Source organism: Tursiops truncatus, chromosome 2, assembly GCF_011762595.2.
Source record: "Tursiops truncatus isolate mTurTru1 chromosome 2, mTurTru1.mat.Y, whole genome shotgun sequence".
Lineage (NCBI taxonomy): Eukaryota > Metazoa > Chordata > Mammalia > Artiodactyla > Delphinidae > Tursiops > Tursiops truncatus.
Window position 1 is genome coordinate 94,332,342 of NC_047035.1, and position 24,669 is coordinate 94,357,010.

General features: G+C 37.0%; 1 protein-coding gene across 3 annotated transcripts in view; it reads right to left on the minus strand.

The window, feature by feature from the left end:
- DMXL2 (Dmx like 2) overlaps positions 1-24,669 on the minus strand; it is a 162,843-nt gene that overhangs the window by 18,149 nt on the left and 120,025 nt on the right. The window contains exons 22-29 of one of the 3 annotated variants that reach the window (XM_033851677.2): positions 24,472-24,637; positions 22,884-23,148; positions 11,142-12,220; positions 10,544-10,735; positions 8,462-8,538; positions 6,572-6,699; positions 4,483-4,731; positions 1,153-1,331 (exon numbers count right to left, since the gene is read on the minus strand). In XM_033851677.2, the coding sequence (XP_033707568.1) occupies positions 1,153-1,331; positions 4,483-4,731; positions 6,572-6,699; positions 8,462-8,538; positions 10,544-10,735; positions 11,142-12,220; positions 22,884-23,148; positions 24,472-24,637 (2,335 nt within the window). Of the gene's footprint in view, positions 1-1,152; positions 1,332-4,482; positions 4,732-6,571; positions 6,703-8,461; positions 8,539-10,543; positions 10,736-11,141; positions 12,221-22,883; positions 23,149-24,471; positions 24,638-24,669 lie in introns of all 3 variants that reach the window. The other 2 variants (XM_033851676.2, XM_073801002.1) reach the window with 2 other exon arrangements.

The window sequence follows — 24,669 nt, forward strand, 5'->3', positions numbered from 1 at the left end:
ACCTATGAAGTAACCCTGTACTCCCCTTTCCCTATCCAATCAGAATGGAATCTGATAAAGCCTCTAAGTTTAACTTCCACTTTACAGAAAAACAGAAATCAGGGGAACATGGTCAGAAGACCAAACATGGGGATGCCATCAGCAAAAGCCACTGAGAAATTTTAAAGGACAAATTTGGGGGCAAAAAATGGGGAGGGGGGTAAATTTAACAAAGAGAGATGGAGGTAGAACTTATAGATTAAAAGAAACTTAAGACATATCAACCAATTGCAATGTGTGGATCTTATTTTGGACCCTGATTTAACAAACCAACTGTTCAAAAACATTTAAGGTGTAATGGGGAAAAATGTGAACACTCTCTGGATACTTAATGATATTAAGGAATTGTGTGTGTATGTATGTGTGGTGTGTATGGTGTGTGTGGTGTGTGTGTGATAATGCTAGTGTGGTACTGGTTCAAAATCCTTCTTTTTAAAAAATAAATGGTGAAATATTTATGAATGGAATTTCATGATGTTTGGATTTGCTTCCAACCAATCTGGGGAGTGGGAAGAAGTATAAATGAAACACATGTAAAGAGGGAACACAGGTAAAGAAGGAAACCTATCAATATAAGGTGATGTGCTTGAAAAAACAAAGTGCAGAAAAGCACACACCCAACACGGTACAAAATGGGACTATGTTGGATCTAGTCACGATGAGTATTCTGATCCCCAGAAAAGTTTTCTCTGCTTTGGAGAAACAGAGATATGTCATGGGACCTCATGAAACCCATGGTCTCACGAAACCCTCAAATACCCATCCATCTCCTTCTGCTCTAATTTCATGCTGACCAAGGGAACTACTGATAAGCAGAAGAAGGGAAGTTAGATGGTAGATACAGGTATTCCAGTTCCTAGAAAAGGATGATGCTGATTAAATGTTAATAAACTAACTTTTGGTTTATACCTAAGTCCCGTATGATTTTAATTTGTCTGGTCCATTTCAAGTATCTGATCATTCCTGAATGATTATTCAGTTTCTGGAGTTGAGAGATTAATGCCTAAACTATGGTGATTCAGCCCAGAAGCTGCCCCGTCATTCCTATGTGATGCAAACCTAAGAGTTAATAAAACAGACACACATAAAGCTTGCATTCCTCACGCCCCTTACCTTTGCAACAAAATAATCCCACATACTGAGTTCAGGAGGAATAAACTTTTCTTTGTAAGATGGTCTTTCTGCAGGCACTGGTGGTGGGGTAGCATCCTTTACAGGTCTTCCAGGAACCAGCATTCGCATGTTAAACCTCCTGCGGTGTTTATCTATGTCTTCAGAAGGAACAGGAGGTGCTGAATAAAGATAGAAAAAAAAAAAAACTGGCCTTATTTTCCATTATTAATTCAAAGAGTTAACCTTTCTTTTCATCCTACTCTTGCCATGTTTTCAGTGTAGACTAAATTACTTACATCTGTGCTTCTAAACTTTTCTAGTTACTGCATCAGTTTTCCAACAATCATGGCAGAGATGCAGATGAGGATAGAGTATAAAAGATTAACTTGCAATGAAGCAGCCTATGTGCTATACAGAATAAGAATTCAAGCGATTCTATATACAGTGTATTAAATAAATGATATATTCAACAAATAGTACAAAGAGTGCTTGAGTGATTATTTCTGGCTGTGTTGTTCAAGAAAGATTCATTGAATGAATATGTAGGATGTAAAGCATGCCTTAAAAGAAAAGCAGAAGCTCACTGTGTAAAGAGGAAGTTGACACCAGAAATGAATGAACAAAGGTTTGGCTAAATGAGGAGTAAACTTCTTTTGCTAGACAGGTGTCAGGGAGGGGAATAACAACGACAGTCTGGAGTTAGGGTGGGACAAGCCTGTGGATAGGAAGCTGGGAGCTCATCCTATGGGCAATTCTCATGAAAGTGTCTTGAACTAGGCACAGGATGAGGTATAGTCTGCAGGATCAATTAGAGAGGAAGGTGGAAGAATCTGACACAAGAAGGACCTGAACTAGTATGGTGGGTGGTAAAGACCTAGAGGAAGTATTAGATATGAGAAATACATAAAAGAAATATCAAAAGGACTCAGAACTAACTGGATATGAGAGAACCAGAAAGAAGTCAACCTGGTCCTCTTCTGAAGCTCCCCGTCATAGAAAATGATAATTCTATCTCAAGTTCTCTTTGATGAATATGACCACTTTTCACTCTGTCCATCACTAGACTAAATCACTTTTATCTTTTTTTTTAACTGAGGTGAAATTTACATAAAATTAACCATTTTAAAGCGTACAATTCAGTGGCATTCAGTACATTCACACTGTTGTGCGACCACCATCCCTATCTAGATGCAAAGCATTCTCACTACCCCAATGAAAACCCTATACCCATTAAGCAGTCACTCCCCATTCCTCCCTCCCTCTAGCCCACTGCAACCACCAGTATGCTTTCTGTCTCTATGGCTTTACCTATTCTGAATATTTCATATAAATGGAAGCATGCAATGTGTGACTTTCTGTGCCTGGCTTCTTTCACTCAGCATAATATTTTTGAGGTTCATGCTAGCTATATAGCACGTGTTAATACTTCATTCTTTTTTTACAGCTGAATCACACTCCATTGTACTTATATACCACATTTTGTTTATCCATTCACTCTTTTTTTTTTTTTTTTTTTGGTGGTACGTGGGCCTCTCACTGTTGTGGCCTCTCCCGTTGCGGAGCACAGGCTCCGGACGCGCAGGCTCAGCGGCCATGGCTCACAGGCCCAGCCGCTCCGCGGCATGTGGGATCCTCCCAGACTGGGGCACGAACCCGTGTCCCCTGCATCGGCAGGCGGACGCTCAACCACTGCGCCGCCAGGGAAGCCCTATCCATTCACTCTTGATGGTAATCCACAATTATCTTTTAAGTGGGCTATTCCCAGAGCCTCCCACATAGCCTCCCTACTTTTATTCTTTCACAGTCTATTCTCCACATAGCAGTTAGAGTGGGTCTTTTGAAAACCTAAATCAGATTATGTCACTCCTCTGCTTAAAACCCTCCAGTAGTTTCCTGTCTTTCTTTAGAACAACAACGATAGTTTTACATGACCCATGAAACCCTCAATGACCTTGGCCCCAGTTACTTATCTTACCTCATCTCTGACCACACTCCCCTGAATCAGGATAGCCATTCTGGCCTCCACTGTAGTTCCTGGAAAAGGTCAAACTAGTCCTACCTCATGACTTTTGCACTCACTGCTCCGTCTGCCTGAAATGCTCTGGCCCCAGATATCAGCACGATCTGATTCCCAACTTCCTCAGGACTCTGCTCAAATGCTATCTAATCAGAAATGTGTCTTCTGATCACCCTAACTAAACTGTTCCCATCCCCTTTCCCTCATAATTCTCTGTCCAGTCACTCTCTTTTATTTTTATCATAGTTCTTCCCATACCTGAAATATTATCACTTGCTAATTTATTGTGTTTACCTCTACTGGATGTAAGCTTCATGAAGGTAAGGGGTTTGTCTGTTTTGCTCACTCCCATACCCCAAAAGCCTGGCATAGAGCAGGTGTAAGTAAATGCAAACATGAATACGTACTCAGAGGTTTAAGCATGATGATTTGATGAATGTATTACCTACCATGAAAAAATAATAGAAAACTCAGGAAGAGAAAAGAAGTGATTTGGGAGGAAAACTTTTAAATTTACAGTGGATTACAAGTAGGTAGGAAGATGGAAATTAAGAATCATCCACATGCAACGGGACTGGAGACAACGCAAGTCGATAAGACGGCCTACCTTACTCTGACTTACGTAGGAACCTATCCATCTGATGTGATCTTGGGCAGTAAAGACACAGGTTAGAACCTGTGCCATTTAAACTCTCTGTGCCACTAACTCCTCATCTGTAATATGACCATTTCTAAGGATGAATTAAGACAGACAATTTCTGTGTTTCAGCGCCAAGGTGTAAACCTTTCCCGTGGCATCAGTCTATATCTTACCATCCTACCATCTAAAAAAGTGGGCTAAAAAATCTATTTTGGTCCATAAGAAAAAAAAAAAGAGGACAGAAAATGGAATTTAAAAACCATGTGCATGATTGGAACAGCCTTCTTGTCTATTACCATAAACGTAATCTGAAGCCAACTACTGGTATACTCTGTAAAGATTATGAGGATTTATTTAAATCTTTCTCTAATTAAAAACTATCCTTTTTCCATGACCTTATTCCTTAACATTGTCTCCTTGCTTACCATTACCTTTCCTTTTTTCTTTTTTATCCTCCTCAAATTTATCCTGGTTTACCAAAAAATGTTAAACTGAAACTATATTCTTTATTCTAACATAAGTTTAGTTATTTATTACCCTAACAAGAGTGATTATACCTTAAATATCAGTGATTTTCAAAATAAAAATTCTTAAAACATTAAAAAAAATCTTTTACTTTCACATTGGAAACTATTTACATTTACATACCTTATTGGTATCAAATTGATCTTACCTGAAATATTTTCGGATTGTCTTTGAGGCTTCACAACAAGTTTTATACCTCCCCCAAAAACAGCAGCCCACATTCGATTGTTTAATGGGTGGGCTGCAAGTCGAAATAATTCATTGGAGGAATTTGTGGCAAGAGCATGTATCAATAAACTTAAGTACACAGCAACAACGGCTTCACACAACAAAATGTTCAATTTTGGCTGGTCTTCATCTTGGGCTGAACTCAAGAGATTAATAAGTGAACTCACACCTGTAAGGGTATATAATATTATAAGAAGTCTATCAGCATAAAGCTCCAGAAGGAAAAAAAATCCAAATTTGCAGTTTAACCAAAATTATGTATCTATATTATACTATATATATAGTGTGAATATATACACACGGAGATATATATATCTCCATAATTTGAGCAACAAAATGATAGGAATGGTTTAGAAGCTATAGAATAAAATAAGAATCCATTCATCCCTACTGATATAATAAATGAGTGAATAAACAAATTAAAAGAAGAGAAGAGAAAGCTCTTCCTTACAGAACAGTTTCAACTAATACGTAGAAGGATGGATAGAATTAGAAAATCACCGTCTCGTAATCCCCACAGTAATATCTGATTCAGTCAGGAGTCATCACTGGATGCTATAATTAGTGGGTAAAAGTATGATATTTTACACAATCTCAAACATTCTCTTCAAAAGATACTCACTAATTGCAAAGGAAAAGAAAGTAACTTTACAAAGGAGAAATCTGGCAGAAACTACCGTACGAAGTGATCAAAGTTAATGGCACCAGTAATGGGACCAAGTGGCATCATGTGCCTCTTGATATTTTACACCGAGAAGGGTACAATCGCTCTTCATAACCTGAATCTAATATTAAGAAGACATCAGAAAAACCCAAATGGAGGGACACTAAAAAATAATTGGCTAGTGCTCTTCAAAGTGTCAGTGTCATGAGAGACAAAGAAAGAAGGAGGAATACGTATTAGAGGAGATTCATGAGACAATACAACTAAATGTTACATGGAAGACCTTAGTGGGACAACATGTGAAACTGTCAAAAAAATCTATAGATTAGAGAGCAGTATTGTATCAATATTAAGATGCTGAATTTGATAACAGTGCTATGGTTATGTACAATAAGAGAATGTCTGTTTTTAGGAAAGATAAACTGATATATTTAGATGTAAAGGGGCATCATGTCTGCAACTTACCCTCAAATATTTCAGAAAAAAGTATATATTCACATGGACACACAATAAGTGAGTGAGAGAGGAGGAGTGAATGACAAAGCAAGTATGGTAAAATGTCACTGTTTGGGGAATCTGGGTGAAGGTTACACAAGAATTGTTTGTACCATTTTTGAAACTTTTGTTAAGTCTGAAATTATTTCAATAAAATATCAAAACGACAACAATATGTTTTGAGAAACTTATGCATAAATGAATTTTAAATACACACTTGGAGTCCGTCACTTCCTTCTACTGCCACTCTTCACAATGATCATTAACATGTATCCACAGAGTTATAAAGCAAGTAGAGCAAAAATTAAATGACGTGGCAGACAAGGAAAGTATATTAAGAGAGTGGAGAAGGTTTGAAATAACTGTTATGGAGAGTGAGAAAGAGCCAACCGGAGGAAGAGGACTGGCAGACATCATAATATATGTGCCACAGAATGGTCACTCCTTTCCTAACACACATCTACACTCTTGAGAATAACTGTATTCTGATATATCTATGAAAAAAAGCTCTGTGATACTGGCTCTCTAAGATTCTAATTCGGGATGTCTAAGGATAAGAAACATGACGTGCTCACCCTTGCGAAGGATGTTAAACCTTGCTTTTTTATGCTGGTCAACACAGCTGGTTTTTGAAGCCTTAACTTTCTGGGTCTTCAGACAACATTACAGTACTTAAGAATTCCTAATCCATGGCAGAAAACATCATCAAAACCAAACAAATAAAAAACTATTCACCAAATCCACAAACAACAACAATCAGGAAACCAGTTGGTAGCTTTGTAAAAAGGAGTTGCCAAATAGAAGATTAAAAAACAAACAAACAAAAAACACCACTCAGATTCTCTCTCACCAGGCCATTGAGCAGGAGAAGAATTTGGTGTTGCATGTTCTTCAATGCTTTCTGTCCTTAGCCTTCGACGATCACTTAAAAGAAGTCCTTGATAAGCCATTCCTGTAAACTGGTTCCCTTCTGTCTGACTGCTAAAACAAATAGGGTTCAGTTATTTATGGTCTTAATAGAGGTAACAAGCAATTATACCCTATACGTATTTATTTTAGATAACTAAAACAAAACTCTTAAAACTGAGTTCACTGTTCTAATAAAAACTTATTTCAGAAAGTTCTTTAAATTAGTTACAAATATTTATCGATAGCTTTTTAAAACAAAATACCAAATTTTCTATTTAGGCAGATGACATTTAGTCATTAAAACCTTTTCCAAATGCCACCTAGTACTTAAAAATCTTTTCTATATTCACTTATTTGTATTTTTTTAAAAGTCTGCTGTAAGGAGACTACCGAAGGTACTAAGATATATCAGAAAGTTTCAGGGCACTATTTTGTTGCATTTCTTAGTTCTGTAAAGTCGTGCAAGCTCAACTCTTAATTAAAACATCAACTAAAATCTGAAGAATCCTATTTTAGAAATACCTAGTCCTAAAGCCAAATGTGCCCAAATATTTACTTCCCTCATCTTTATGGAGTGGGGGAAGTACAAAAGAAGAAAATAAATCTGACTCCCTGGAGAGTCAATCACAGCCTAAAAACTAGAAAATACACATTCAAACAAAATTTATTTGGATTCTTATCTGGCGCCATTTTAAGCAGTGACTGATATCAAACAAGTTGTCTTTGATCATTAAGATGACCACAGGGCTTCCCTGGTGGCGCAGTGGTTGGGAGTCCGCCTGCCGATGCAGGGGACACGGGTTTGTGCCCCGGTCCGGGAGGGTCCCGCATGCCGCGGAGTGGCTGGGCCCGAGAGCCATGGCCGCTGAGCCATGCCCGCTGGGCCTGGGCGTCCGGAGCCTGTGCTCCGCAGCGGGAGGGGCCCCAATAGTGAGAGGCCCGCGTACCGCAAAGGAAAAAAAAAAAAAATATGACCACAGTCAACCAAACAAACTCTTTTTCACTTATTTACATTTTTAAGTTTTTGTAGTTACTTAGACATGGCCTTATTAGGCTAACATCAGAGAACAGGCCATTTTGAGAGAGTAATTCCCTATGCAATAACAAATCTTCCCACAAGAGGCTGCTGAATTTATAAGAAAAAAATCTAGATATATGTGTAATATAAATTTAATGTGATTCTATTTATATTACAAACTTTTCATTTATTAATACAATCCATTTAAATCTAGGTCATCTTTCCAAGTGATTCAATTTCTTACTACTTATACTGCCCTAGTCATTAAAATACAGAGTATACACTGATGAAGGCAATTAGACATTTAACAAAAATTCAAACCATTACATATATTGATTATCACTTCTAAAGACATACAGAAATGGGTAAGTAAAATAAATTTTAATAGTTCAATGATAGGAATGTACTTTCTCATTTTTCAAAAGTTCTTCCTCTTTCAACTGAAAACCAAACAAACAGAAACTAATCTAACACTAAAAGGAATAGTTCCTAAGGGGGAAAAAATAAGAAAACTTCATATCATAAATTACTTTGGATAGTGAACACTTCTTTTTTTGAAAACAAACAAAAAAAAAGATGGTGATGATAATTTTCCTTTACTATTTGTCATTTTCTATATGTCTCTTGTTACTAGGTAATAGCTAAACTAAACAAATAATTATTTTATTTCCCATTCTCATCTATTAAAGTACACATGGTGGTCATATTTGAGGATTTTTCAGTCCCTAGGAAGCAGAACTTTAATATAACTCTGGAACAGTTTAATGCTTTTGCTGTATTAATACTATTTAGGTACTTTTTTTTTTTTTTTACCTGTAGCTATGACTGTCGCATAATGCTTGGTAAATTGATGCAGAAAGTGATGCTGCTAGTGAATGAAGTGTGTGCACCTAAAACCAAAACAGCCACAATTACATTTTGTACTAACATTTCTACACAACAGTAGTATGTTAAAAATCAGAAAATACCCAGGAAACTAGCAATATCGTAAATAAAACTAGGTCCTACATGAGACTACTAACTCTACCTTAAAGCTTCTAAAATAAAACTCATCCAATTCAATATCCATGCTCACAACAAAGCTAACTGGTTCATATGCATCTTTATCAAATATTTATTACCGTGAGCCTGCCACTTAGCAGGCCCTAAGCAAAGTGCCAACGTTCACATTGCTGGGACTGTGTCCTAGCCTGCTAATGAATAGCCTAAGTAGTAATACTCAAAAAAAGCAGAACCAAAATCAGCTTGGAATTTTTAGAGCTTTTATTTAAAGTTGCCTTATGAAAACTTCTCCTTGATGAAACTAAAAACTTGATCTTATCAGTAAGAATGAATTAAATGTTTAGAAAGTATATCAATCACTGTCTGAAATGCTTAATTTTCCAGAAAGCAAGTAACCCACTTAGTACTTAGAAGTAATGCAGTCTTAGAATTTTAAATTTTGAAAGTTTAAAAATGATCAATATAATATAAAAACCACATCCTACAATGCCACACTGAATCAGCATTTTGAGACTCACACAATCTTAAAATTTGAAGGGATCTTAGAAATAGTTTCATACTTTTTGAAAGCTTATCCAAATTTCTAGGAACTAGAAATGTTTACTTAGAGCTTATATGCATTGAATGCATTTTCTGCATTTCCATATTCACCTATCAAATAATTTAAGTAATCTCTGCTAAAATACTGATACAGATTAATTCATGCTATGGATTAGAAGTCTCTAATAGGATGATATGACCAGTAAACCTTGGGTCCTTCAGAAGAATGTACTACCAGAGATTGAATGTGCCTTTCAAACAAAAAAATTAAAAATAAAAATATTGGGGACCTGAAATGACATCAGCCACTGGAATTGGAAAAAGTACAGTACAAATACACTTAGGCTAGCACAGTGGAAGTCTGATCATCTCTCCAGATCCTGCCACACTCCCTACTGTTTCTTAGAATCTATCCATTTTTAAGTTTTCACCATAGGATATAGTTTTAATTTGGGGTAGTAACTCTGCCAAAACTCTAATTGCCCCAACCTATTCCACAGCCTCCAACAAAACACAGTCATCAGGGAGACAGTAATGAGGGTACTTTCTCTGGGACTATTTCTAATCAATCATGGTTCTCTCAAAGATACCCCCCTGCACTTATATTTTCATAATATCCTGGCATCTAAGCAAACAGTTATAAATATTTCTACTTAATGATTCATTTAAAGGAGATGGAGAATCCAAAGGAATATCTGGCAAGAATACTGTCTAGAAAATGAATTTTATTACCAAAAAAGTATCTGCCTGTCTTAAAGGAAGATAATAACTTTTCCACAAGTAAGAAGAAACTATCATATTAATTTCAGGTATACAGCACAGTGGTTCAATATTTTTATAGATTATCCTCCCCTTTAAAGTTATTACAAAATAATGGCTCTATTTCCCTGAGCTGTACAATATATCCTTGTTGCTTGTCTATTTTATGCTTATAGTAGTTTGTATCGCTTAACTTCCCTACCCATAATGTGCCCCCCCCACACACACACACACACTTTGGTAACCACTGGTTTGTTCTCTATGTCTGGGAGTCTGTTTCTGTTTTGTTCTATACAGTCATTTGTTTCATTTTTTAGATTCCACATCTAAGTGATAACATATGGTATTTTTCTTTCTGTCCGACTTACTTCACTTAGCTTAAACTCCATCCAAGCTGTGGCAAATGGGAGAATTTCAAGAATGCTTACTTTCAAATTACATTCATTGGACAAATGGTCTTGAACTAGTCCGACTGAGAAGGTAGCAGATAAGAGTACTGTAAAATATTTCTTCTAAGTTCAAATTGGAAGACAAGTATAACACATTTACCTTCTCAGTATGTACAATACCAAATGATCATAAACTCTACATTACCTTCACATCTTCAATAGTGGGATGAGGTGGTGTTTTCATCTGAACAATAGTGTAAAGTATATCATGGATGTGATTATTTAAGTACAATACAGGATTAGCTATGACTGTTTTTGTTGAAGCAATACTTGCTGAAAGCAGAGGTAGGGTGGTAGGCAGTGGTAGTGGAGACTGGAGCTGCTTCACTGTAGTTTCCTGTGAGTGACAGGAGATTAGTTTTTCCGTAGTTAAAATGAAGGACAAAAAAAGCAATTAATAGGTATATGATAAAAATACTGGCAGTAAACATCTGAGTAAAAGCAATATGTTAATGTGCTTGCTCACTTATTCTACAAAAACTGATTGCATACCAGGTCCTATGCTTAGATGCAGAAGACGTAAAGATGAGTTTGACACAGCTGTGCTCTCAAGCTTTTAGCCTACTCCTAATTACCAAAACTTTTGTCTAAAAAGACCCATGCAGAGTGTAAATATGTGCCTCCCATGAATAGAGGAGCTAATCACATTAACATTAACCAGTAAAAAGAGCTTTACAACTATAAGTGAAAGTTACTGAAATTATTAAAATAACCAAGATTGAAAACAAAAGTAAAGTCAATACCTGCTGTGATTCTTGTAGCAAAAATTTGAGTTCCATCCTTACTGAGGCCAGACCACCACCTTGGGCCCCATGAAGGCTACAGTAACTAAGAAACACTCTGAGGAGATCTTGGTTCTTCTGCAACCACAACTTCCGTCTTTCCGCATGCTCTCGTTTAGCCTGTAGTCTCCGCCTTTCTATTTGGTGCCACTCATAGGAACCAATACCTGGTTTGTCCACCATTTCTTCCTGATGCAGAATATCACTCTCTACTGTGGAATACATTTTACTGGCATATTCTTTAATAACTGATTCATGATTACATATCTCATGCAAGGCAGCAATTTCCTTTTCAAGCCAGTTATAGAGTTGAAATCTGAGTTTTCCACCATCTACTTCATAACCTGTAGCCAATGTTCTTAGTTCAGTCATAAGGATCTTTAAACAAGCTCTGAATTTTAGTTGTTCAGCAATCACATCAACTTCAGAATCACCTTCAAGGCAATCCTCTTCCTGAGGAGTCAATAACACATTAGGGTCTGGGGCTTCCCGATCTTCTTGTCTATCTTTTTCCCTGACATCTGTGCTTTTCATTACTAAACCGACAGCATCTTCTTCCTCTTCTTCTAAGGCACCATCGTGCTCTTCACCCCAATCAAGAGTAAGAGGTTCCTCTTCAACTTTTACTATTGGCTGACTCCAGTCAATCTGTGATGAAGTTACGTTTGACCAATCAATTCCAGAACTTCTATCACCATCACTCAGAGTTTTTGATTCTGAAGGTACATCGTCCGTCTTTTTAGAAATGAAGTCAGGCTGATCTTTGTCTGAAGGTAAGGCAGACACTTTGGTAACTTTTGGAATTTTGGAGAGTACCTCCAAGGCTAAAACAGGACATCCAACTTTAAAATGAGCATTTGCTGTAGTAAAGAATAATTTTCTTTCTATGAGATTAATTTTATCAACAAAGTTCTTCTCCGTTTTGAGACCTAAGGTTGCCAAAGTTCCTTCAGGGGAGGCAAGGTTTCTTCGAATAAGCAAAGGATGAGTTCGAAGGTAGTTGTAGAAACTAAACACCACTGGGTTACAAGATTTGATAACTACAGAAATCAAACAGATACAATCACAAGGTATTATGTTAACTTGTAATTATATTACAAAAGAATAAAATATGTCAGCATTTCCTCAAAAAAAAGGACACTTAAATATTAACCTAGGATTAGTTAAACTACGATATACCCACAAAATACAGCTAAAATAAAAAGAATTTCCCTGTTTTGCTATGGAGTGATATCCAGAATATATTAAGTAAAAGATACTAAACTACCTTTTATCTAAGAAAGTAAAGAGGGAACACATACACACATTCACACACACACACACACACACACACACACACACACACGTACACTTGTATTTTTTTAAATGGAAGGAGAACACACAATTTTTTTTTCAATTGGTCCCCTAAAAAAGGGAGGCAAGAACAGGGTAGAGAGACGAGGAAAGAAGCTAGATTTCTCTGAAAATACCTTGATTTTATTGTTTTTATTTAAAAACCACTTCAACATTTTATATAATTCTAAAAGAAAATTAATTTTAAAAAATTCACAATAAAAGCAAAAGCAAAATTAAACAAATTATTCTTTGTATCAAGTTGGTAGCATAACCACAAGAGAGGAACTATAAAGTGACTTAAAAATAAGTAATTTAAAAAAAATAAGTAATTTGACTGAACATCCTTAGTGGGATATACTATCAAAACAAAAAGAACTGCAAAGAGGGAGACCTTCAAGATGGTGGAGGAGTAAGACGTGGAGATCACCTTCTTCCCCACAAATACATCAAAAATACATGTGCATGTGGAACAACTCCTACAGAACACCTACTGAACGCTGGCAGAAGACCTCAGACCTCCCAAAAGGCAAGAAACTCCCCCACGTACCTGGGAAGGGCAAAAGAAAAAACAGAGACAAAAGAATAGGGACGGGACCTGCACCAGTGGGAGGGAGCTGTGAAGGAGGAAAAGTTTCCACACACTAGGAAGCCCCTTCTCGGGCAGAGACTGTGGGTGGCAGAGGGGCGAAGCTTCGGAGCCACGGAGGAAAGCGCAGCAACAGGGCTGCAGAGGGCAAAGCGGACAGATTCCCGCACAAATGATCGGTGCCGACCAGCACTCACCAGCCCGAGAGGCTTCTCTGCTCACCCGCCGGGGCGGGCGGGGGCTGGGACCTGAGGCTCGAGCTTCGGAGGTCAGATCCCAGGGAGAGGACTGGGGTTGGCTGCATGAACACAGCCTGAAAGGGGCTAGTGCGCCACAGCTAGCCGGGATGGAGTCCGGGGAAAAGTCTGGAACTGCCTAAGAGTCGAAAGACCTGTTTCGGGGTGTGCGAGGAGAGGGGATTCAGAGCACTGCCTGAACGAGCTCCAGAGATGGGCACGAGCCACAGCTATCAGTGCGGACCCTAGAGACAGACGGGCATGAGACGCTAATGCTACTTCTGCAGCCACCAAGAAGCCTGTGTGCAAGCACAGGTCACTCTCCACACCTCCCCTTCCGGGAGCCTGTGCAGCCCGCCACTGCCAGGGTCCCGTGACCCAGGGACAACTTCCCTGGGAGAACACATGGGGAGCCTCTCAGGCCGGTGCAATGTCACGCTGGCCTCTGCCGCCACAGGCTCGCCCCGCATCCGTACCCCTCCCTCACCCCGGCCTGAGTGAGCCAGTACCCACTAATCAGCTGCTACTTTAACCCCGTCCTGTCTGAGCGAAGAACAGACACCCTCAGGAGACCTCCACGCAGAGGCGGGACCAAATCCAAAGCTGAACCGCAGGAGCTGTGCGAACAAAGAAGAGAAAGGGAAATCTCTCCCAGCAGCCTCAGGAACAGCAGATTGTATCTCCACAGTCAACTCGATGTACCCTGCATCTGTGGAATACCTGAACAGCCAACGAATCATCCCAAAATTGAGGTGGTGGATGCTGGGAGCAACTGTAGATTTGGGGTTTGCTTTCTGCATCTAATTTGTTCCTGGCTTTATGTTTATCTTAGTTTAGTATTTAGAGTTGATTATCATTGGTAGCTTTCTTTATTGATTTGATTGCTCTCATCCTCCTTTTTTTCTTTTATATATATAGATTTTTTTTTTCCTTCTTGTCTTTTTGTGAGTGTGTATGTGTATGCTTCTTCGTATGATTTTGTCTGTATAGCTTTGCTTTTACCATTTGTCCTAGGGTTCTGTCTATCCATTTTTTGTTTGGGGGGTTTTTTTAGTATAGTTTTTAGCACTTGCTATCACTGATGGATTTGTTTTTCTGGTTTGCTTGCTCTATTCTTTCTTTCTTTTATTATTACTTTTTAATTTTTTAATAATTATTTTTTATTTTAATAACTTTATATTATTTTATTTTATTTTTCTTTCTCTGTTTCATTTTTTCTCCCTTTTCTTCTGAGCCATGTGGGTGACAGGGTATTTGTGCTCCGGCCAGGTGTCACTCCTATGCCTCTGAGGTGGGAGACCTGAGTTCAGGACACTGGTCCACCACAGACCTCCTGGCTCCACGTAATATCAAATGCAAAAGCTCTTCCAGAGATCTCCATCTCAACGCTAAGACCCAGCTCCACTCAATGACCAGCAAGTTACAGTGCTTGACCTCCTACGTCAAACAGCTAGCAAGACAGTAACACAAACCCAGCCATTAGCAGAGAGGCTGCCTAAAATCATAGTAAGGTCACAGACACACCAAAACACACCCAACGGACGCAGTCCTGCACACCAGAAAGACAAGATCCAGCCTCAGCCACCAAAACACAGGCACAAGTCCCCTCCACCACGAAGCCTACACAACCCACTGAACCAACCCTAGCCACTGGGGGCAGACACCAAAAACAACGGGAACCACGAACTTGCAGCCTGCGAAAATGAGACCTCAAACACAGTAAGTTAAGCAAAATGAGAAGACAGAAACACACAGCAGATGAAGGAACAAGGTAATAAACCCACCAGACCAAACAAATGAAGAAGAAACAGGCAGTCTACCTGGAAAAAAATTCAGAATAATGAGAGTAAAGATGATCCAAAATCTTGGAAATAGAATGGAGAAAATACAAGGAACGTTTAACAAGGACCTAGAAGAACTAAAGAGCAAACAAACAGTGATGAACAACACAATAAATGAAATTAAAAACTCTCTAGAAGGAATCAATAGCAGAATAACTGAGGCACAAGAACGGATATGTGACCTGTAAGATAAAATAGTGGAAATAACTACTGCAGAGCAGAATAAAGAAAAACAAATGAAAAGAATAGAGGACAGTCTCAGAGACCTCTGGGACAACATTAAATGCACCAACATTCGAATTATAGCGGTCCCAGAAGAAGAGAAAAAGTAAAGGACTGAGAAAACATTTGAAGAGATTATAGTTGAAAACTTCCCTAATACGGGAAAGGAAATAGTCAATCAAGTCCAGGAAGCACAGAGAGTCCCATACAGGATAAATCCAAGGAGAAACATGCCAAGACACATATTAATCAAACTATCAAAAGTGAAGTACAAAGAAAAAATATTAAAAGCAACGAGGGAAAAACAACATATAACATACAAGAGAATCCCCATAAGGTTAACTGCTGATCTTTCAGCAGAAACTCTGCAAGCCAGAAAGGAGTGGCAGGACATATTTACAGTGATCAAACGGAAAAACCTACAACCAAGATTACTATACCCAGCAAGGATCTCATTCAGATTCAATGGAGAAATTAAAAACCTTACAGACAAGCAAAACCTAAGAGAATTCAGCACCACCAAACAGGTTTACAACAAATGCTAAAGGAACTTTTCTAAGCAGGAAACACAAAAGAAGGAAAAGACCTACAATAACAAACCCAAAACAATTAAGAAAATGGTAATAGAAACACACATATTGATAATTACCTCAAATGTAAATGGATTAAATGCTCCCACCAAAAGACAAAGACTGGCTGAATGGATACAAAAACAGGACCCATATACATGCTGTCAAAGAAAGACCCACTTCAGACCTAGGGACACATACAGACTGAAAGTGAGGGGACAGAAAAGAGATAGTCCATGCAAATGGAAATCAAAAGAGAGCTGGAGTAGCAATTCTCATATCAGACAAAATAGACTTTAAAACGAAGACTATTACAAGAGACAAAGAAGGACACTACATATGATCAAGGGGTCAACCCAAGAAGAAGATATAACAATTGTAAACATTTATGCACTCAACATAGGAGCACCTCAATACATAAGGCAAATACTAACAGCCATAAAAGGGGAAATCCACAGTAACACAATCATAGTAGGGGACTTTAACACCCTACTTTCACCAATGGACAGATCATCCAAAATGAAAATAAACAAGGAAACACAAGCTTTAAACAATACATTAAACAAGATGGACTTAATTGATATTTATAGGACATTCCATCCAAAAATAACAGAATACACATTCTTCCAAAGTGCTCATGGAACATTCTCCAGGTTAGATAATATCCTGGGTCACAAATCAAGCCTTGGTAAATATAAGGAAACTGAAATCATATCAACTATCTTTTCCAACCACAATGTTATGAGACTAGATATCAATTACAGGAAAAAAATCTGTAAAAAATACAAACACGTGGAGACTAAACAATACACTACTTAATAACCAAGAGACCAGTGAGGAAATCAAAAAATTCTTAGAAACAAATGACAATGAAAACTCAAAGACCTAAAACCTATGGGATGCAGCAAAAGCATTTCTAATAGGGAAGTTTATAGTAATACAATCCTACCTTAAGAAACAGAAACATCTAATATAAACAACCTAACCTACACCTAAAGAAATTAGAGAAAGAAGAAAAAAAAAAACCCCAAAGTTAGCAGAAGGAAAGAAATCATAAAGATCAGATCAGAAATAAATGAAAAAAAAATGAAGGAAATGACAGCCAAGATCAATAAAACTAAAAGCTGGTTCTTTGAAAAGACAAAAAAAATTGATAAACCATTAGCCAGATTCATCAAGAAAAAAAGGAAGACTCAAATCAATAGAATTAGAAATGAAAAAGGAGAAGTAACAAGTGACACTGCAGAAATACAAAGGATCATGAGAGATTACTACAAGCAACTCTATGCCAATAAATGGACAACCTGGAAGAAATGAACAAATTCTTAGAAATGCACAACCTTCTGTGACTGAACCAGGAAGAAATAGGAAATATGAACAGACCAATCACAAGCACTGAAATTGAAACTGTGATTAAAAATCTTCCAACAAACAAAAGCCCAGGACCAGATGGCTTCACAGGCGAATTCTATCAAACATTTAGAGAAGAGCTAACACCTATCCTTCTCAAACTCTTCCAGATTATAGCAGAGGGAGGAACACTCCCAAACTCACTCTACAAGGCCACCATCACCCTGATTGCAAAAGCAGACAAAGATGTCACAAAGAAAGAAAACTACAGACCAATATTACTGATGAACACAGATGCAAAAATCCTCAACAAAATACTAGGAAATAGAATCCAGTAGCACATTAAAAGGATCATACACCATGAACAAGTGGGGTTTATCCCAGGAATGCAAGGATTCTTCAATATATGCAAATCAATCAACGTGATACACCATATTAACAAATTGAAGGAGAATACCATATCATCTCAATAGATGCAGAGAAAACTTTCGACAAAATTCAACACCTATTTATGATAAAAACCCTGCAGAAAGTAGGCATAGAGGGAACTTTCCTCAACATAATAAAGGCCATATATGACAAACCCACAGCCAACCTCGTGCTCAATGGTGAAAAACTGAAACCATTTCCACTAAGATCAGGAACAAGACAAGGTTGCCCACTCTCACCACTCTTATTCAACATAGTTTTGGAAGTTTTAGCCATAGCAATCACAGAAGAAAAAGAAATAAAAGGAATCCAAATAGGAAAAGAAGTAAAGCTGTCACTGTTTGCAGTTGACATGATACTATACATAGAGAATCCTAAAGATGCTACCAGAAAACTACTAGAGCTAATCAATGAATTTGGTATAGTAGCAGGATACAAAATTAATGCACAGAAATCTCTGGCATTCCTATACACTAATGATGAAAAATCTGAAAGTGAAATTAAGAAAACACTCCCATTTACCATTGCAACAAACAGAATAAAATATCTAGGAATAAACCTACCTAAGGAGACAAAAGACCTGTATGCAGAAAATTATAAGACACTGATGAAAGAAATTAAAGATGATACAAATAGATGGAGAGATATACCATGTTCTTGGATTGGAAGAATCAACATTGTGAAAATGACTCTACTACCCAAAGCAATCTACAGATTCAATGCAATCCCTATCAAAGTACCACTGGCATTTTTCACAGAACTACAACAAAAAATTTCACAATTTGTATGGAAACACAAAAGACCCCGAATAGCCAAAGCAATCTTGAGAATGAAAAACGGAGCTGGAGGAATCAGGCTCCCTGACTTCAGACTATACTACAAAGCTACAGTAATCAAGACAGTATGGTACTGGCACAAAAACAGAAAGATAGATCAATGGAACAGGATACAAAGCCTAGAGATAAACCCATGCACATATGGTCACCTTATCTTTGATAAAAGAGGCAGGAATGTACAGTGGAGAAAGGACAGCCTCTTCAATAAGTGGTGCTGGGAAAACAGAACAGGTACATGTAAAAGTATGAGATTAGAACACTCCCTAACATCATATACAAAAATAAGCTCAAAATGGATTAAAGACCTAAATGTAAGGCCAGGCACCATCAAACTCTTAGAGGAAAACATAGGCAGAACATGCTATGACATAAATCACAGCAAGATCCTTTTTGACCCACCTCCTAGAGAAATGGAAATAAAAACAAAAATAAACAAATGGGACCTAATGAAACTTAAAAGCTTTTGCACAGGGCTTCCCTGGTGGCACAGTGGTTGAGGGCCCACCTGCTGATGCAGGGGACGCGGGTTCATGCCCCGGTCTGGGAGGATCCCAAATGCCTTGGATGGGCTGGGCCCGTGAGCCATAGCTGCTGAGCCTGTGCGTCCAGAGCCTGTGCTCCGCAACGGGAGAGGCCACAGCAGTGAGAGGCCCGCGTACCACAAAAAAAAAAAAAAAAAAGCTTTTGCACAGCAAAGGAAACCATACACAAGACCAAAAGAAAACCCTCAGAATGGGAGAAAATATTTCCAAATGAAGCAACTGACAAAGGATTAATCTCCAAAATTTACAAGCAGCTCAAACAGCTCAATAACAAAAAAACAAACAATCCAATCCAAAACTGGGCAGAAGACCTAAATAGACATTTCTCCAAAGAAGATATACAGATTGCCAACAAACACATGAAAGAATGCTCAACATCATTAATCATTAGAGAAATGTAAATCAAAACTACAATGAGATATCATCTCACACCGGTCAGAATGGCCATCATCAAAAAATCTAGACACGATAAATGCTGGAGAAGTTGTGGAGAAAAGGGAACCCTCTTGCACTGTTGGTGGGAATGTGAATTGGTATAGCCACTATGGAGAACAGTATGGAGGTTCCTTAAAAAACTACAAATAGAACTACCATACGACCCAGTAATCCCACTACCGGGCATATACCCTGAGAAAACCATAATTCAAAAAGAGTCATGTACCAAAATGTTCATTGCAGCTCTATTTACAATAGCCAGGAGATGGAAGCAACCTAAGTGTCCATCATCGGATGAATGGATAAAGAAGATGTGGCACATATATACAATGGAATATTACTCAGCCATAAAAAGAAACGAAATTGAGTTATTTGTAGTGAGGTGGATGGACCTAGAGTCTGTCATACAGAGTGAAGTAAGTCAGAAAGAGAGAGACAAATACCATATGCTAACACATATATATGGAACCTAAGAAAAAAAAATGTCATGAAGAACCTAGGGGTAAGACGGGAATAAAGACACAGACCTACTAGAGAATGGACTTGAGGATATGGGGAGGGGAATGGTAAGCTGTGACAAAGTGAGAGAGTGGCATGGACATATATACTCTACCAAACGTAAAATAGATAGCTAGTGGGAAGCAGCCGCATAGCACAGGGAAATTAGTTCGGTGCTTGTGACCACCTGGGGGGGGGTGGGGGGGTTGGAGGGAGGGAGACGTAAGAGGGAAGAGATATGGGAACATATGTATATGTATAACTGATTCACTTTGTTATAAAGCAGAAACTATCACACCACTGTAAAGCAATTATATTCCAATAAAGATGTTAAAAAAAAAAGAAACTACAGGACAAACAATCCGACTTCTTTAGCAAATAAACTGGGGGAGGGGGAGGGGGTAACTAAATATGGATCAAAACAGACATAAGAGTCACCTCAGCCAATCACAATATATAGGCATCATATGGATCTTGTTTCAAATTAATCAACTGTATAAGGTTTTGAGAGAACCAGGGAAATTTGAAGACTGAGTATTTAATTACTAATAAAATTGTTATGTGTTATAACAATGACATGTGTTATTGTTTTTTAAAGAGTCCTTAGTTTTTAGAGATGCATGTTGCAATATTCACAGATGAAATGATCTGTTGTGTTTGCTTCAAAATGAATCTATACAGTATTGAGAATGGGAGGGTGTGGAAAGGATGGGAATATATATATGGCTCGAGGTTGGTTATGAGTTGATAACTACTGAAACTGGATGATAGAGTCAGAGACTTTCATTATATCATTCACTCTTTTATGTATACATAAAATTTTCCCCAATAACACACAACCTTTTAAAAGTTAACCTGGAAAAGATTAAGAAATAAACAGAATCTTCCTTCTGTAAAAATGTGTACATTTTATTAAAATTACTTGGGTAGGTCAGATATTTTTCTTCTAAAGGTTTTATTTCCTTTCCTTTAAATAAATTTAAAAATATTTACAGTAGTCCCTCCTTATCTGCAGTTTTGCTTTCCATGGATTCAGTTACCTGAGGTCAACTGAGGTCCAAAAATATTAAATGGAAAATTTCAGAAATAAACAATTTATAAGTTTTAAATTGCGAGTGGTTCTGAGTAGCACGACAAAAATCTCGCTCCATCCTGTCCAGAGTATTCCACCCATTAGTCATTTAGTAGCCACCTGGATTATCAGATCCACTGTCACGGCACCACAGTGCTTGTGTTGAAGTCACCCTCATTTTATAATACTTAATAACGGCCCCACGTGCAAAAGTAGTGATGCTGGCAGTTCATCTATGCCAAAGAGAAGCGTAAGTGCTTCCTTTAAGTGAAAATTTGAAAGTTCTCTATATAATAAGGAAAGTAAAAAAATTTGTAAGCTGAGGGTACTAAGATCTAAGGTCAGAATGAATCTTCTGTCCGTGAAATTGTGAAGCAGGAAAAAGAAATTCATGCTAGTTTTTCTGTCACACCTCAAACTTCAAAAGTTATCGGCACAGTGCATGGTAAGTGCTTAGTTAAGATGGAAAAGGCAATAAATTTGTATGATAAGATTCTGAGTGAGAGAAACAACATCTTTCATTACAGCATATTGTTATAATTGTTCTATTTTATTTTACTATTAGTCACCGTTGTTAATCCCTTACTGTGCCTAATTTATAAATTAAACTTTATCATATATATATATTTAAAAAACATAGTTTATATAGGATTTGGTACTACCCACAATTTCAGTCATCCACTGGGAGTCTTGGAACATAATCCCTGTGGATAAGGGGGTACTGTGTATTAAAATATTATATTTCTTTTTTGTAAAGAAGAAGTAAAAATTGAGCCTGAATCTCTTTAATCATGTAAGCTCTTTTAATGTTTAAAAATAATATGTAATAAAAATAAAAGGCTAGAAAATTATAACTATGGAAAGTACAAAATGAAAAGTAAAAGCTTGTATCTCCCCACTCCTATTCCCAAAAGATAACCAGTGCTGGTAGTTTCTTGTGATTTGTTCCAAAACACAAAAAATGGAGAGGGAGTGGGAACCAGACACAGTACGTGTGTGCACACACGTGTGTATATGTACGACATATATACATAAAGTGCAACAAGAACCATATTGTTCTATATCTTAGTTTTTCACTTAATAATACAGCACATATTAACACATCACTCTACCCCATTTTTAATAGCACACTGTTTCTATAGTACGGATATATTATAATTTATATAACTATTGTATTGATGAATATTTAAAATGTTCCATTTTCTAAATTATTGCAAACAATGCTACTAGATACCTTCCAAATGCTTTTAAAAATCTAAATTATTTGGTATAACTAAGAGTAAAGAAAGTTCGCCACACAAGAATAAAGTTTTTGTAGGCCCATACACTAAACCAACATGTGTAACAGCCAAAATTTACACTTTTTTAGGAAACCGGCTATTATGATACATAGAAAGAGCTGTGTGATGTGGAAACATTCTGTATGCTTCAGTCTAATATATATGAAATTAGAATAGTATGGTAATCTTATATGCCTTGATATATAGCTATGAGAGTAAAAATGTGTGTGAAGTCTTCTTTTACTACTCAAATTATTATAACAAAATGCTAGATTCAATTATAGATAGTAAGTGACTAAACCTTTAGCCGCACAAGAAATTTTGATACTAATTTCTCAAAGTTGAAAAGTAAATCTGGTAATGATCGGTTGTGTGTGTGGGGGGTGTGTGTGTGTGTATTATCTAAGTGAACATCAGTTCAGAAACTGTCTTCTTTTAAAAAAGAAAAAGAGAAATCCACAAAATGTTCTACCTTGACGTTCATCATCCTCCTTTGGTGTTTGTTCCAATAACGTGTCCAAGGCTCGGGCATAATCTTTCATTACCCAGTATGCAAGACTACGTAAGAAAGGATCAGGATGTAATCTTTTGCAATCGAATCCTGAGGCATCCTTTTGGCAACCCAAAATCTTCTGATTTAGGATGGATATATAAGTGGATGAAGTCTCAAAATCAGATTCATATAAACGGGCAATTACCATGGCTAGCTGGATATCTTCCATTTTTTCAAGACATACCTATAAATTTAAATATTAAGAAATACTTATTTAATGATAATTATTTAGAGATACGAAATATCCAACTGATATCCTGAAATTATCCACTATTTATATTCTCACAGTGGAGGGAAGAGGTCCAGAGGTTGAGACAGTGAAGGGTAGTTATATGCTTGCTTGAAAGGAGATTAAGGAATAGCAGGAAGATTAAGAAACTAGAACTTAGTAGTTTCCAGCCTAGAAAGATCATTTATAAAAAATGCATAAAATGAAGTATATCAACACCATCTCAGACTTAGATCAATTCAAATAACATTCATCTTTAAATTAAATACCACTTATGACATCTAAATTTATGTACATCAGTTCCTGTTAATTTCCAAATATATTTCCATATAAACATAATTATTACTATTTTAAAAGAATCTTCTACTTACATAGCAAATAACTTAAGAAATAAACCAACATACTCTATTCTTACTCTGAGTTTATATTCTAAAGTAGCTACTCATCTGAGAATCTGAGGTCATGCAGGCAATATGAGCATCTCTCACTCAATCAACATTTCTCTTCTTTGCCTGAGTATCTTCTAGGATAAGCTTCCCATTTCAAAATTATAAATATTTGTTACTTTAAAAACTCATACATCTGAGATAATTCTGAAAATATGACTAATTCTAAACATAAAGTACTTTCACTTTGTTGGATATTTCCTATTTTTTCTATGATATATCATTTCCAATTATGTTTTTCCTTCACCTGTTTGGATTATTCACTATAATAATAGGTATCCTAAAAGGAATATCTCATAAACAACAGAAATATTTGTAATTATTCTCTTAACCAGCTACCAAGATTGTGTATCAAAAAATGTGAAGTTTTATCTCTTCCCATTCACCTTCCAATATCTAAGACTATATTTCAAAACAGTATAAACTGCAATCTCAGTTCCTTATCTATGAATTTCATTTAGACGAAAAAGAACTTAAAATATCTGCCTGTCTACACAAAGTAAGGAGATTGTGACCTATACATACTTAAATAGTTCAGAATCACAAGATGGTCAGGAAAAAGATATTCATAAACCATTTTTCCATACACTTATACTTGAAATACTTATCTTGAAATGCAATATTCTCTATATAAAATTTTTCATTTATGTTTCTACATGTATTTATTTATAATTCCATTATCATTGTGCTACTATTTAAGTTAGTAATCTCTGTAGTTATTCTCTACCCTCTATCCTTACAAACATATGACCAAACATTACAGTCTCCTCCATGATCTTCCCAGGTTTTCAAGCTCTTACAGGTATTTCATAGCATGTTTTCTTAGTTATACCTCAATGGCATCTTTCAATGAACCAGCTAACAAGAAAAAAGCAGCAGATTGTTCAAAGCGTTGTTTTCCAAGTAAAGAGAAAGCGTTTTTCAAAGCGGCTTTACGCCATCTATCTTCATTAAAATTGTGGCTGAAAAATGTTGTCATTTTTTCATCATGCTGTGACCTGGGAACCAGAGCACAAACATCAGTGGTTAA